Raw genomic sequence first — 15,989 nt, 5'->3', positions numbered from 1 at the left:
AACATTTGAAGAAAGGAGCTTTCTCATTCACCCAATAACCTTTGTCATTTTATTATTATACTCACCTTTACTAATTTTTTTTTGTCCACCAACTTCCTGCATTAAGAGTTCGAAATTATGTCCACATAGTTTACATCTACAATCCCAAGACTTAGAAGTGTGAGGGAGGTATATCAAAAGTTCAAGGCCTGCCTGAATTATATGGTGAAAGCTTATTTCAAGAAAACCAAGGGAAAAAGTTAGAAACTATTTTTGAGTGAAGTTTTAAACTATTTCCCTACGCTCAAATCAGCCTTTTCCTTTCCACTCACTATTCCCATAACACTCCATCCCTTACACTAAATCATATACTTCTGTTGCTAACCTTATTTGTTTTCCCTTTCTGGTTATTTTGTTTCCATTTTGAAAGATGTAGCCAGAAATGCATGCAGAATTCTAGGTAAAAAGCATAACTTTACACAACAGTGGTATGGTTCAGTCTCATTTTCAATAGCTTTCAAAGGATGTTTAATGCATTGCTGATATTTCTGACTACAGTAATATATTAAGCAGATGTTACAGAATCTTAGAGTTGATAAAGAGAGAAGTCTGCCCCAAACCCACATTTTAGAGAAGACACTGAAGGCCTGAAAAGTGAAAGGCTTTCTGTAAGCTGCAACAGTCTGTGTCAACAATGAAAGCTAGAGGTTAGATACCTCAATCCAGATCAGATTCCCTGCCTTTAAGCAGCAATTTGAAGTCACTCTCACACTCTTTCAATGGTTATTTATTCAACCCATAATTTTTCAGTGAACACTCACAATGAAACAGCTGATCTCATTTTAGCCCATTTACAAAAAAACCTTAAAGAGTCTAGTACAACTTAGTATTATTAGGTCATTTCTTAAACTACCTAGAGAATGTAGTGTCTTCTAATTATCTACAGACTAGAGACTAACATTGTCCCCCACTATACAGAATCTTCTCTCTTGCATAAAATTTTACCTTCTTCTCTCTCCCTTACTCAAGTTGTTTTTCAATACTCATGTTTAATATAAAGTTCAAACACTCCAATAGACACAGAAGTAGACTATCTGGTCCCTTTTAACTTTTCTTCTGGATGGCATCATGTGGAAAATCTTCATTTCTCTAGTATAGAACTTGTTAATAATGAGAGGAATATGTTTTAACAACAATTCAAAATCTGAGAAATTGTTAAGACATTAGTTCAAGAAACCATCTCCTGGAAATCCAAAATTGAACAATGTATCTTGAGAATACTGTAATCATATGAATCAACAACCTTAAACACATTCATATCCTAAAGTTCAGAAAACCTATCCTAAGAAAGTAATCCAGAAAAGAGAATAAAACATACATAAGAATACATGTATAAGAGAAAGAAAAATTATTTTAAGTGTTGCACTACCATGAATCAAAAGTTTCTGAGCTCCCCCCACCCGCCGACCCTGGCTCGAATAGGGCCAGGCTGGGAAAGGGGACCCAGCACTGGCAAGCGGGGCCACAGACCTTCAACCACCAGAGAAGCCACAGCCGAAAAGTCACGCCAGGAGCTCCACGGACCCCAGACGGGGCACAGACCGACTGAGACAGACGGCGGTGCGGGACCGAGCGGCCAGGACCAAACTGCCGGGAACCGGGCAATGCAGACTGGGAGTGCTGGGACCGCCACCACCAAATGACTGATCGCCACACCCTGGCACCCAGCCCCGAAAAGCCCACAGCAACGCGGGACACACACACAATCCAGGACCAGTAAGTTCCCCATTGGCCCCCACCAAACGGGAGACCAGCCCTAGCAGAGACCCAAAACCTACAAAGAAGCTAGAGTTCCCTCCCTCCCGCGAGGGAACAAAGGAGCTGTGCCAAGGCAATCCCCCCAAACCCCCAGTAGAGGAGCCAGAACCAGGCCTCACTGGCCACGCCCCCTCCCCAGCAGGGGCCCAGGGTCTGGTAGGCATTGGAAGCCCCACCTGAGGCGCCTGGTCCTCGTGGTCTTTTTGAACAACAACCACAGACTCGCGGGTGTACAATACCAGCCCAGCAGGGACATCTGGGTCCAATCACACGCCCCCCTCACAGCAGAGGTGCAGAGTCTGTGGGCACCAACCGGCGCCCGGACACTTGATCCTACCGGGACCCACCCATACCACCCCCAACAGCAAACTCGCAAGAGGGCATAAGCACTCTCCAACAATTTGGGTCAACACGCCCCCAAAGGAAGCACTAGAGTGGACACTTACGTGCCCCCCCGGAGGGCCAGCGTGGGCCAGTGTGCTAGTCCTCCAGCAGGAGGATCATCTGCCCAACCCCCTGCGGGAGCACACAAGCAGACAAGGTGCAACACCTGCCACACAGGCGGGCAGAGCCCCCCAGCGGCAGCGCCCGCGGTAGGCACACTTCGCACAGTGGGGCAAGCCGCCTCTCAGCGGCTATTCTCAATCTGAGAGGTGAGCTCCTCTGACCAAGGTACCCAGTGGAAAAAAGAACCGAAGAAGAGAAAAGCCTCCACACCACGCTGAATCAGCGACCAGCAAACCCCCACCAGGGGCACGCTTGGGTCAGCACAACACAGCGGCAGGACACTATCCCACAGAGAAAGACACAGAACCTACCCATCCCCAAGTGCAGTGAGGGTGACCACCTTGGCAACAACTGAGATGGGCACGCTCACCCACTGGGCAGTAAGGTTCAACAGCCAAACTCAAACCCAGAGCCAGGACACAAACAGGTCTACCACTGATGGACCAGCGGGACCCAGCACAAAGCCAAATCAGGGAAGCCACCCTCAGATCTCCAGATGCGAAAAAAACAAAGAAATATAACAAATTTCATCAAAGGGCAAGCCAACTCGCCAGCTCCAAAAAGCAGCATGGCTGAAGAGATGGCGAATAAAAAAAACAACTGAGGCTATGCTAACAGAAATGATGGAAAGCCTCAGAAACGAAATCAGAAAACAATTCCAGGAGTTCAGAGTAGAAGTCTCAAAGGACATCCAGGAAGCCAAGAAAGAAATGGAAGCAAAAATGGATACAGTGCAAACCTCCGTCAAAGAAGACCTTAACATCCTGAGAAGTGAAATGCATGAAAAAAATAGATTTAAAATACAACTCCTTAAAGGAAGAAATTTCCACGATCAGAGCTGACCGGGCAACTATAAATAGCTCTCTGACATCTATAAACTCCGCATTTGAATCCACAGCACAAAGAATTGACCCTATGGAAGCCAGAATTTCTCTCTTGGATGATGATGCAGCTGATAAGAACCAGAAAATTACCACACTCCAAGAAACAGTGAAGCTCCAGGGCAGACTGATCCAGGAGCTAGTGGACAAAGACAAGAGATATAATCTGCGCATCATTGGAATAGAAGAAGGAGCCGAATACCAGAGCAGAGGGCTTCAAAATATTCTCAATAAAGTGATTGCAGAAAACTTCCCCAATCTCACAAGGGACCTCATCCAGGTAACCAAAGCCTATATGACACCTGGCAGACCAGATCCTAAAAAAGCCACGCCAGGGCACATAATATTCAAGACTTCAGATCTCAAGAATAAAGAGCAAATTTTGAATGCAGCCAAAGTGAAGAAAGAAATTTATTAATATGGGAAAAAGATCCAAATAACAGCAGACCTCTCCACACAAATTACGATGCGCGAAGAGAATGGAAGAACACCATCCAGGTCCTACAAGCCAACAATTGCCAACCTAAAATAAAATATCCAGCGAAGCTGGAGTTCATATTCAAGGGGAAAACCAGATCTTTCCATAGCAAAGAGGATCTAAAAGAGTATGTGAATAAAAAACCAGCCCTACAGCGAATTCTAAGAGGGGACTCCCACCCAACAGAAACCATACAGGACACACAGACAGAAACAGAAAGAAACTAGAATAGCCAGAGCCCAACAGAAAGAGCAGCTCAATAAAGACAAGAAAAAAAAAAGAGGAAGAACAGCCCAACAAGAAAATGGAAGGAGAAAAAACACTCTTATCCTTGATCTCTTTGAATACAAACGGTATAAATTCTCGGCAGAATGGATCCGCAAACAAAAAGTTGTCATCTGTTGTCTACAAGAGACCCACCTTACAGCAATGGATAAAAACAGGCTCTGAATGAAAGGATGGATCAAGATCTCCCAAGCAAATGCACCTACCAAAACGGCAGGAGTAGCCATCCTGATCGCAGACAAGCTGGACTCCTCATTAAAATCAACTCAAAAAGACAAAGAAGGACACTACATTTTAATACAAGGAAAAATCCAGAATCAAGACATCACGGTGATAAATGTATACTCACCGAACAAAAGAGGCCCTACATATGTCAAGCAAATTCTCACAGAATTACAGAACAAGACAGACCCAAACACAATCATAGTGGGTGACTTTAATACCCCACTCACTCTAAGAGACAGATCCAACACCCAGAGGATTAGCAGGGGAGCTGAGGACCTAAGTAACACCATATCCCAAATGGATCTGACAGATCTATACAGAATCTTCCACCCTACAGAGACCCAATACACCTTCTTCTCAGCAGCCCATGGAGCATACTCCAAAATAGACCATGTCATAGCCCACACAAAGAACCTCAGCAAATACAAAAGTATTGACATAATCCCATGTATTATATCTGACCACAGTGGATTAAAGGTAACCCTCAATAACAACAGCTACCACAGAAGCTATACACATTCTTGGAGGCTAAACCCCACACTGTTATCCAACACTTGGGCCACAGACCAAATTAAAGATGAAATTAACGAATTCATAAGCCACAGTGACAATGAAAATAAATCACAAAGAAACCTATGGGACACAGCTAAGGCAGTACTGAGGGGCAAGATCATCGCCCTCAGCACTCACATTAAAAGAATGGAAACAGAGCAGGAGAATAACCTCACGATGAAACTAAAACAACTGGAGAAACAAGAAATGATCAAATCTAAAATGACTAGGAGGGGAGAGATCACAAAGATTAAAGAAGAGATAAATCTGATTGAAAATAGAAAGACCATTCAACAAATAAACAAGACTAAAAGCTGGTTCTTTGAGAAAATAAATAAAATTGACAGACCCCTCACAAGGCTTACCAAAAAAAGAATAGAAGAGACTCATATACGTAAAATCAGGGACTTCACCGGAAAAATTACAACAAGTACACATGATATTCAAACAATCATAAGGAACTATTTCCAGAACCTCTACTCACTAAAAAACAATAATTTTACAGAAATGGATCAATTCTTAGAGAAGTATAAACTGCCCAAACTGAACCAAGAAGAAATAAATCAACTAAATAAACCAATAACTTACAGCGAGATACAGGGGATAATCAAGAACCTCCCAACAAAGAAAAGCCCTGACCCAGATGGATTCACCAACGAATTCTATAAAACCTTTAGTGAGGAGCTAATACCTATACTCCTCAAACTCTTCTGCGAAATAGAAACAGAGGGAGAAATCCCAAACTAATTCTATGAAGCTAATATCATACTCATTCCCAAACCAGGCAAAGACCCAACAAAAAAAGAGAACTACAGACCAATATCACTAATGAACACAGATGCAAAGCTCCTCAATAAAATATTAGCTAACCGGATCCAGAAACTGAACAAGAAAATTATACATCATGACCAAGTAGGCTTCATCCCACAGTCACAAGGATGGTCCAACATCCATAAATCAATCAACGTAATTCACCACATAAACAGATCTAAAATTAAGAATTACATTGTTATCTCAGTCGATGCCCAAAAAGCCTTTGACAAAATACAACATCCATACCTATTAAAAGCTCTGGAAAGAACAGGAATAGATGGAACATTCCTCAAAACAATAAAAGCCATATACAACAGACCAACTGCTAACATCATATTAAATGGAGAGAAACTTAAATCATTCCCCCTAAACTCAGGAACAAGACAAGGATGCCCACTCTCCCCACTTCTTTTCAACATAGTGCTGGAATCCCTAGCCATAGCAATAAGGCAAGAGGAGGACATCAAAGGGATCCACATTGGCAAGGAAGAAATCAAGCTATCCCTATTCGCAGACGACATGATTTTATATCTGAAGGACCCAAAAAACGCAGTCCCCAAACTCCTACACCTAATAAACTATTTTGGCAAAGTAGCAGGATATAAAAATCAATCCACAAAAGTCAGCAGCTTTTCTGTACACCAGCAATGTACAAGCAGAAAAGGAAATTATGGAAACAATTCCATTTACAGTAGCCAAAAATAAATAAATAAATAAAGTACCTAGGGATCACCCTAACCAAGGACGTGACGGACCTATTTAATGAGAACTATAAAAAATCTAATAAGGGAAATCAAAGAAGACACAAGGAGATGGAAAGACCTCCTATGCTCATGGGTAGGCAGAATCAATATAGTGAAAATGGCCATATTGCCCAAATTGTTATACAAATTCAATGCAATCCCTATCAAAATCCCAGTTACATTCTTCACTGAAATAGAAAAAGCAATCCATAAATTCATATGGAACAGCAAAAGACCTAGAAGAGCCAAAGCAATTCTAGGCAAAAAAAGCAGTGCAGGAGGTATCACAATACCAGACTTCAAGCTCTACTACAGAGCCAGCATAACAAAAACAGCCTGGTATTGGTATAAAAACAGACCGGAAGACCAATGGATTAGAATTGAAGATCCAGAAATAAAACCGCACTCTTACAGTCAGCTGATATTCGACAAAGGAGCTAAAGACATACAATGGAATAAACATAGGCTCTTCAACTATTGGTGCTGGGAGAACTGGGCAGCCATATGCAGAAAACTCAAAGTAGACCCAAGCCTATCACCATGCACCAAGATCAACTCAAAATGGATCAAGGACCTCAATATCAGACCTGAATTCTTGAAACTACTGAAGGACAGAGTAGGAAAGATGCTAGAACTTATAGGCACAGGAAGGAACTTCCTGAATAGAGTCCCAGGGGCACAACAAATAGGGGAGAGACTCGACAAATAGGACTACTACAAAATAAAAAGTTTCTGCCCAGCTAAGGACATAGCCACCAAAATAGAATAACAGCCAACCATATGGGAAAGGATCGTTACCAGCACAGCAACAGACAAAGGCCTAATATCTGTCATCTACAGAGAACTAAAAAAACTAAGCCCCCCCAAGCCCAGTAAACCAATTAGGAAATGGGCAAAGGAGCTAAAGAGAGACTTCATAAGAGATAAAAATGGCAAAGAAACATATGAGGAAATGTTCAACATCCCTGGTAGTAAAGGAAATGCAAATAAAAACAACCCTGAGATACCACCTCACTCCAGTTAGAATGGCCTATACTCTGAACTCAGGCAACAACAAATGCTGGAGGGGGTGCAGGGAAAGAGGAACCCTTCTCCATTGTTGGTGGGAGTGCAAATTAGTACAACCACTTTGGAGAACAGTATGGAGGTTTCTCAAAAAGCTCAATATAGACCTACCCTATGACCCAGCCATTCCACTTCTAGGCTTCTATCCTAACAGCAGGTCCCAAGATATCAAAAAGACATTTGCACTTCCATGTTTATCATGGCACAATTCACAATAGCCAAAATATGGAAACAACCCAGAAGCCCCTCCACAGATGAATGGATCCAAAAAATATGGTACCTATACACAATGGAATACTACATAGCGATTAGGAATGGTGAAATATTGTTATTCGCAGGGAAATGGTCAGAATTTGAACAAATAATGTTGAGCGAGACAAGCCTAGAACACAGAAAACAAAGGGGCATGATCTCCCTGATATATGACTGTTAAGATGGGGTGACGGGGAGACAGTAGAGACCAGGTCTGTGAAACCAAAAACCTCTTGTCAAATGGTATTTCCCACAGGTTTGGGTCAGAGACCCTACATTATGTAACTAAAACCAAACAACTACTCAACATATAAAGGTCAAAAATTGACCTCTTAGTGGATCACAACAGCTCAAAAGCTATGTATGTACATTCATATAAGACTATTGTCGACATACTGTCTATTTTAGAAATTACATTTAAAGACCTAGGCAAATTTTCTTTGGTGTAGGCCACGTGGCTACTGTATATGTTCTTGGTACATTGTGTATTGTATATATGTCTACCTGACCTAGGGAAGGGAAAGAAAAACACGGTGTAAGATAACACAAGAAATGTACATACTGCGCTACTATGTAACTGTACCCCTTTTGCACAACACCTTGTCAAAAAAATTTTGTTTAATAAATAAATAAATTTTTAAAAAAAAGTTTCTGAGGTCAGCGACCCTACATTATGTAACTAAAACCAAACAATTACTCAACATATAAAGGTTAAAAATAGACCTCTCAGTGTATCACAATAGCTCAAAAGCTATGTATGTACATTCATATAAGACAAGGATAAGCAAACCCTATTGTCGACATTACATTTAAAGCCCTAGGCGAATTTCCTTTGACATAGGCTACGCGGCTACTGTATATGTTTTTGGTACACTGTGTACTGTATATATGTCTACCTGACCTAGGGAAGGGAAAGAGAAACAGGGTGTAAGATATCACAAGAAATGTACACACTGTCCTACTATGTAACTATACCCCTTTTGCATAACACCTTGTCAAAAAAGTTTGTTTAATTAATAAATAAATTATTTTAAAAAGTTTCTGAAAACTGGGAACATAGCCCACTCATAGCTGCTACTGATGAAAAGAAAAAAAAAGTTAAAGGCATGACAATTTAAAAAATTCCCTATGGCATTTTATTTTCCCAGAACAATATAAACAATAAATAATCTAGCAGATATAAATGCCTGAAAGTGTTATAAAATGTTAAAAAGACTATCTCGAGACTGTAGCATTTGAATTCAAGTTGTACCAGAGGGAAATTGAGAAAGGAAATAGTATTCTTTCTCGTCAAAGCAAAAGTGGTAGTTGCAGTGGAGAGAAGAAAAGTGGAGATTATTCACTCATTCAACAAATATTGGGCATTTGTCATAAAAACCTGCAGGCCTTGTACTAGTTCTCAGAAAAGAGTCATGAGCAAGACAGATACAGATGCTTATTTTTATTCTTTCTTAGAGGTTAACATGTAAGAGGAATACACAGGAAAATACATGTATCAATATAATAACAGAATCAAAGATACCATATTCAAACATCCACACTTATTTACTAATAAACTCCACAGTAACAAAAAGTTGTATAAATAATTAAGTGAATACTATGCCCAGTTATAATGTCAATCACAGAAGTATATAAAAGCTTTTGCTTGGGGTCTTCAAATTCTAAGTACTTACCCAAAACATGGATATAAATAACCTGTAATAAGTACTATAATAAAAGCATGCATAACTTTCAAGGAAATATACAAGATGAAACAACTTTCTTCTACTAACATAGAACTACGGCAGAGAAGGCTTTGAATCATATAAGCCGAATATTCAAAAAGGACTAGGGGTTTGCTTCACAAAGAATATCAGTCAAAACAGAGAGCTGCCACAAAGCCATAGAAGTGTGAGGTTTCAAGAGAGACATGGAGAAGTCAAGGTAACTATAGCATAGGTTACTGAGTACTGAATGGCTAGGAGATGGGAAATGGGGAGGTACTGCATTCAAAGGTCAGTACATGAAGAATCCTATATACAACCCTGAAAAAGGGTTGGACCTTGGTAACTTTACAAACAGGTACCCTTCATGGTGCCATTTTGAACTTTATAACAGTACTATTTTTTAAATTAAATCTGTACTGCAGAAAATTAATGAGTGGGATGGGAATATGGCCTAGTGGCGGCAAGAGTGCTTGCCTCCTAACACATGAAGCTCTTGGTTCAATTCCCCAGCACCACATATATGGAAAATGGCCAGAAGGGGCACAGCTGTGGCTCAGGTGGCAGAGTGCTAGCCTTGACTGGGAAGAAGCCAGGGATGGTGCTCAGGCCCTGAGTCCAAGGCCCAGGACTGGCAAAAAAAAAAAAAAAAAAAAAAAAGAAAAGAAAATTAATGAGTGACAATGGGATGTTTGGAATACCAGAAGCAAAGAGAATTGTTTTTAAAGGCTCACCATATATCAGAGCCAATATGAATACTAGAAATACATACCAGAGCCAAAGAAATACATACAGAATACTGCTGCCCATAGAACTTATATTCTAGCCTCCTAGTATAATGAATGAAGAGAATTAACAGTAAAATATGAACATACTATATGTAGTCCACATGACTGCCAAAAGAAGAAACAAAGTTGTTAAAACATGTTTTAGGGAAGCTGATGGAAAACAGAAATGTTCTACTACTTTTAATAATGGATAAATGCATAATAGGTTTGACAGGTTTAAACATTCATGAATTAGGTTTGCTTATAATAAAACATGTATGTGGCCAATTTTCTTACGTGGTACATTATAATACCAGAAGTTACATTAATCAAGAAAACTCTGGACACTAATGGCTAATATACCCTTTTAAATATACCCTTTTAATATACCCTTTTAAAATAATTTTTTCTACTTTTCCATAAGAACTAGCTCTGCTAGAACCAAATTTGACTATGACTTCTGATGATTAAATAGTTAATTGTGGCCAACCAACTATATAGGGATTTTACCTACATTTAAAAATCCTTGTAGTTTTCTAAACAGCTAGTTATTTTTTCTTCTGCTGCTGCTAGTACTAGGCATTGAACTCAAGACCTCACACTTAATCAGCTTGCTTTTTGGGGCGATATTCTTTTACTTGAGCCATACCTGTAGCTCTACTTTTTTGATGGTTATTTTGGAGATGGAATCTCAAGGACTTAGCTTCCTGACCTGACTTTAAACCTCGATCCTCCAACTCAACTTCCTGAGTATGTAGGAGTATAGGTTTAGTTAGCCACCATGCTTGAATATTCACGCACCTTAGGCACCCTGCTTGAATATTCTTACTCTCTATAGGCAAACTTACTCAAGAAGAAAGTTATTGACAAATACAGCAATATAAATTATTTATTATGTTAAATTCCATTAAAATTATATGAATATTTTAACCCTATATAATTTTTTTTACTATTTCAAGGTCATTTATCTTTCCTTTTCCTAACACCCATTTATTTGTCAGCCTATCATGATTTCAGTATTTTCAAGTTCCCTAAAGCTGTTAATAACTATCCTATCCTTTAATAGCTCACTGGTCACTGGTTGGATCAATAGATGCAGAAGGTCCCTAGGAGTATTATGAGAATCTATAAGGCCCTCCTTAGTTGTGTAAGAATTTAGATAAGAGATAGGGTACTTGGAAATGGGGTACCACTCATCTTATACATTCTACATGTATAAAACAACCCAATAAAATAAAGAACTGTCTACATGTCTCAATAAAGTCGTTAAGTGGGTGAACAGCCTGTTTATGATAGTCTTAGTCCTGAAAAAAAAAATACAAGCATACATCCATACTATTTTAGTGTAGACTAAATTTTCCATAAATGCAGCTATCATGTAAATTAAGGGAAAATTTAATTTTTGCAAGATTTGAACCTTGCATTAACAGTTGGGAAATACCAATTTGTTAATTACAACAGTGTTATAGTATCTGAAATATCAAAACCTGAGAGAGCTGAGTATGATGTATAATTGTAATTCTGACACTAGAGAGATGAGACAGGAGAATCATGAGTTTGAAGCCAGCCTGGGCCACATAACAAGTTCAATGCCAGCCTGGGCTACACAATGAGACTCTGGCTTAAAATAATAATAATAATACAGTGTCTCACACTATAATCCTAGCTACTCAGGAGGGTGAGATCTCAGGATTGAGGTGTGAAGTTGGCCTAGGCAGACAAATCTTTGAGACATTTATCTCCAATGAACCACCAAAGAGCCAGAACTGGAAGTATGGCTCATGGAGCATGCCAGTCATGAGTGGAAAAAGCCAAGCAAGAGCAAAAATCCCTGAGTTCAAGCCCCAGTCTCTGTGTGTGTGTGTGTGTGTGTGTGTGTGTGTATACACATACAGAGATAATATATGGTAGTTTTTATTTATAGCTAAATAGTGATTCTTTGAACTGTTGCAATACACCAGCAACTATCTTTTGATTAGAGTTTATTCTGATCTTTAAATTTTTATATTTAATCTTATTTCAGATTTTCAGGGTATTACAGGAGATTTTACAAAGTACTTGTTATGAAAGGGTTATCAACAAAAGGCCTGTTGAGTCACTGGAACATTAATTAGCCTCCATGTGGCTATACTACTAAAAAGGTATCCTGCTATCTTCAATTCTATACACTCTCCTCTTCCAAGTAAAATACATACAGATGTAAAACTTACCAGTATTAGTTTTATCTACAAAATACCAGCGCTCCCAACTACCTTGCAAATCATCCTAATACTGAGATTTTTACAATGCTTCATAAAGCGATTCCCTCTACCTAATCTTACAGTTATATCATAGACTGAACTTATCCAAAATTCCTTATTTCTCAGAAGTCAGCAAGTCCTGGTGGGACTTAGAATCCTAGGTGTGCCATTTATGAAGGGAATAACCCTGGGTAAATTAAAACTTCCTGAGTCTCCCTTTTCTCATTTCCTGTGAGGATTATAAAAGGCCTTCACAGGGTAAGGAATTAATCAGAGATGTATATACATCCACATATGTGTGTGTTTGTGTGGGTGTGTGTGTATCAGATCTAAGAGTTTGCTACATCAAATTTTTACCTGTTTGTTCACTCAGAATGGTACTCACAGTAGAGCTCAAGAAATGTTTGTTGACTGAAAACATACTTGCTCTCAGAAATCTACTTAGGCAATCACACTTGACTACTCCAGGAATGTTATGGTTGAGTGCTCCCAAACTGAGAGTTTACTAGAAGTGAACACCAATCCATTAGAAAACTTCAAAGAGTGCTAGAAAGTTTCAAGTCAACATAAGAGATGACTGGCCACTTGCAAACCACTGGTATGGGCAATAAGTGCCATACATTCAGATAGATCAGTGTGAAAGATTACAATAGATATGGTGTATATGTGGTACATATATATGAAAGGAAGGTTGTGAATAGGTTGATCTATGGGTACCAAGTGACAGAAGTAAGATGTCTGGTGTGCTACACAGTAAAGTGATTATAGATAACATTTTTTAAAAGCTAAAAATAGTTGACGTTTTCATAGTAAGAAAACAAATGCTCGAGTGAGTACTTACATACTTTTAAACATCATACAACGTATGTACTTATCAAAACATCACATGATGTCCCATAAACTATATACAATTTTTGTTTATGCTATCAGTTTAAAGATAAATTTAAAATATGGCCACAACCAGCACCATGGCCCATGCTTGTAATCCTAATTACTCAGGAGGCTGAGACTTGAGGATCATGGTTCCAAGCCAGCCCAGCAGAAAAGTCTGAAAGTCCTTAAGTCTCTTCTCTCCAGTTAAACACCAAAAGCAACCTGAAGTTGAGCTGTGGCTCAAGCAGAGTGCTAGCCTTGGACAAAAAAAATAAAAAATAAAAAAATCTCACACAGTGCCCAGGTTCTGAGTTCAAACCTCAGGACCTGCACCACCACCACCAACAACAAAAAATACCCGCGTGACTTATTTTAGCTTTCTATTATTGGACATTTCTCGAGCTCTACATTTTAGCCCGGATTTTAAAAAATTTAAAAAAAATTCATAGATCCTGATTGGACTCAGCTTTTTTTTTTTTTTTTTAATCTGAGACGGTGGACAAACTAGGTGGGACCCTTGCTTCTCATTCTTCACCCTGTATCACTTTTTGGGTGTGTTCCCCTCCCCGCACACCCCCTCCCTTGGCCACACTGTGTACACACTGTAGCTCCCACCACCCTCCCCCTCCGGCCCTCATCCCCCTCTCCCTTCTCTTCCTCTCCCTTCTCCCCACTTCCCCGCCCGCTGCCCTTCCCCGGAGGACGGGACCGCCCGCCCCAGCGCGCCCCAGCCGGCCATAGCCTTTCCCCGGGACCGCGTCGGACGCGACTGGAAGCTCGCGGCGGCAGCCGAGGGGGTGGGAAACGCTGTCGTCCAGGCCGGGACGTCGAGGCCGGGCCGGCAGCGGCCTCCCGCGGAACCCCGGCGGGCCTGGATGACGAGAGGTGACCGAAGACGGCAGTGGGGGCCCGAGGGCGCCCCGGGGAGCGGGGGGCGAGGCGCCGGGCACCACGAGGGCCCCGACGGCCGGTCGCCGCCGGGGAAGGGAAGGAAGGGACCGCCGGCTCGGACTCACCAGATCGTGGTCGATGTCGGCGTCAGGCCTTTTAGCGGTGGGCGGCGGGTACTCAGCGTAGCGTAGCCCCTCACCCGGGGATGCGACGCCCCCACGGGCAGCCATGGCGACGCCGCCCGGAGACGCGCACGGGCGGCGGCGGCTACGGGGCGGCCGCGGGGACACACTAGCGCGGGCGCGGAGGGCCCGGCGCGGCGGCGGAGCCCAGGGTGCTGGGCCGCTTGGGGAAGGCCGACCTGTAGATGCGGTTCCCGCCCCCACGTGGCTCTCTGTGTCCCTTCCCGTCGCTGGGCATCAGACTCGAGTCTCCGGTACCGGGGCTTGGCAGTGTTTTCATTTCGTTTTTTATTGATTCGCAAACCAAATCTTGAGCACACTGGTCTGTGCCAGGGTGGGTGCACACCCCCTCCCCCCGCCCCTGCACCAGGTACCCCAGGGTCTGGGCTTAGTCCCTGATGGGAGAGACCCAGGCTGGTGAGTCTTCTTTACTAACCATCCCCACCAAACCTTCTCTGTTGGTACCTGATAAGAGTGATCGACCCAACTGAGAACAACTTTACACCTTGGCTGTTCTGAGGCTTCCTGTCCAGTTCTTGTTGCCCCATCCCATCCCCCACCCCCGCACCAAACACACACTTCTATTTAATTCTCCCGCCTAGGAAGAAGCAGTTTGCTTATGCTACCCACACAGAATGGTTATTTTTAAAATACAGTAATTACAGAGAAGAAACATTAAGCAAGTAAAGTTTTAGGTCAAACTTTTTGGAGGAAAAATTAACCCACAAGTGAAGCTAGTCTTTTCCAGTTCCTGTACCAACGGTGGTAGCTGAGGGAGGGAATGTGAGAGAATGAGGGAACAGATGAAGCTAAGTGAAAGGAAATGTACTTATTACCTGATGTATATAAAGGTAACCTCATCATATGTCACCTCTAAAACAACAATAAAGTAAATCAGAAAAAAAAGAAAAGAAGTTAGAGCCTGGAGCAATTTACAGACTAGTGGGGAAGATAACAAAAATATGATAAGATATAGGCTTAAGCCAGTATCTTTCCTTCTTGGGAGGCTGAGAATGGGAGGGTCACAGTTCAAGGCCAACCTGGCAGAAAAGTTTAAGAGAATCCTTCTCATCCCGTCACTGGAAACTGGATACATGCCTGTCTTTCCTGGAGGCTAAGATTCTAGGCCAGCCCCAGGCAGAGTCCTACTAGGTCCTCTCTCAATGGAGAAGCTGGATACAGTGGTGCTTACTTGTCACCCTAGCTGTGAAGAAAGAAATCTAAAATAGGTGGACCACTGTCCAGATACACTTGAGCAGGCAGTGAAACTTCATCTCATAAATAACCAACAAATAAAGGGCTAGAGACTGGCTCCCCAGTGGAGTGTCTACCAAGCACAAGACCCTGAGGGGAAACCCCAGTACAAAAAAGTAATAATAATACATATGAGCAATGTGGACTGGAAGTGTAAAGAGACCTGGAGAGGAAGGAAGGAAGAGGATTGACTTCTAGTGTGTGTCAAGGCTTCGTTTTCTGAAAATGTCCATTAGCTTCTCCAAATATCTTCTTTATCTATAGAATCAGAGTAATGCTTGTCTAACATTCTGATGCAGGGACATTGTAAGTGTTGTAGGGAGCACAGCTGACTCCATCTTGATTAGGGAAACATGGTAGGAAATGTTGGGGGGACTAGAGCTGACTCCATCTTGATTATTAGGTCAACCTGACCCCAATTCTGCTTCTTTAAATGGCTTGCTTAACTTGTTTGTTATTTGCTCCACCCCGTGTCAACTAC

At 41.5% G+C, this 15,989-nt stretch overlaps 1 protein-coding gene across 1 annotated transcript in view; it reads right to left on the bottom strand.

Moving 5' to 3' along the window:
• Positions 1-14,348, bottom strand: part of Dnajc15 (DnaJ heat shock protein family (Hsp40) member C15) — a 53,979-nt gene extending 39,631 nt beyond the window's left edge. The window contains exon 1 of the mRNA XM_048341312.1: positions 14,198-14,348. Coding sequence (XP_048197269.1) covers positions 14,198-14,302 — 105 coding nt within the window. The 5' untranslated portion in view covers positions 14,303-14,348. The remainder of the gene's footprint in view (positions 1-14,197) is intronic.
• Between the last annotated feature and the right edge of the window lie 1,641 nt (positions 14,349-15,989).

The sequence above is a fragment of the Perognathus longimembris genome, chromosome 3 (assembly GCF_023159225.1).
Source record: "Perognathus longimembris pacificus isolate PPM17 chromosome 3, ASM2315922v1, whole genome shotgun sequence".
Lineage (NCBI taxonomy): Eukaryota > Metazoa > Chordata > Mammalia > Rodentia > Heteromyidae > Perognathus > Perognathus longimembris.
Note: the sequence above shows the minus strand (reverse complement) of the source record. Positions and strands in the feature narration are given on the sequence as shown.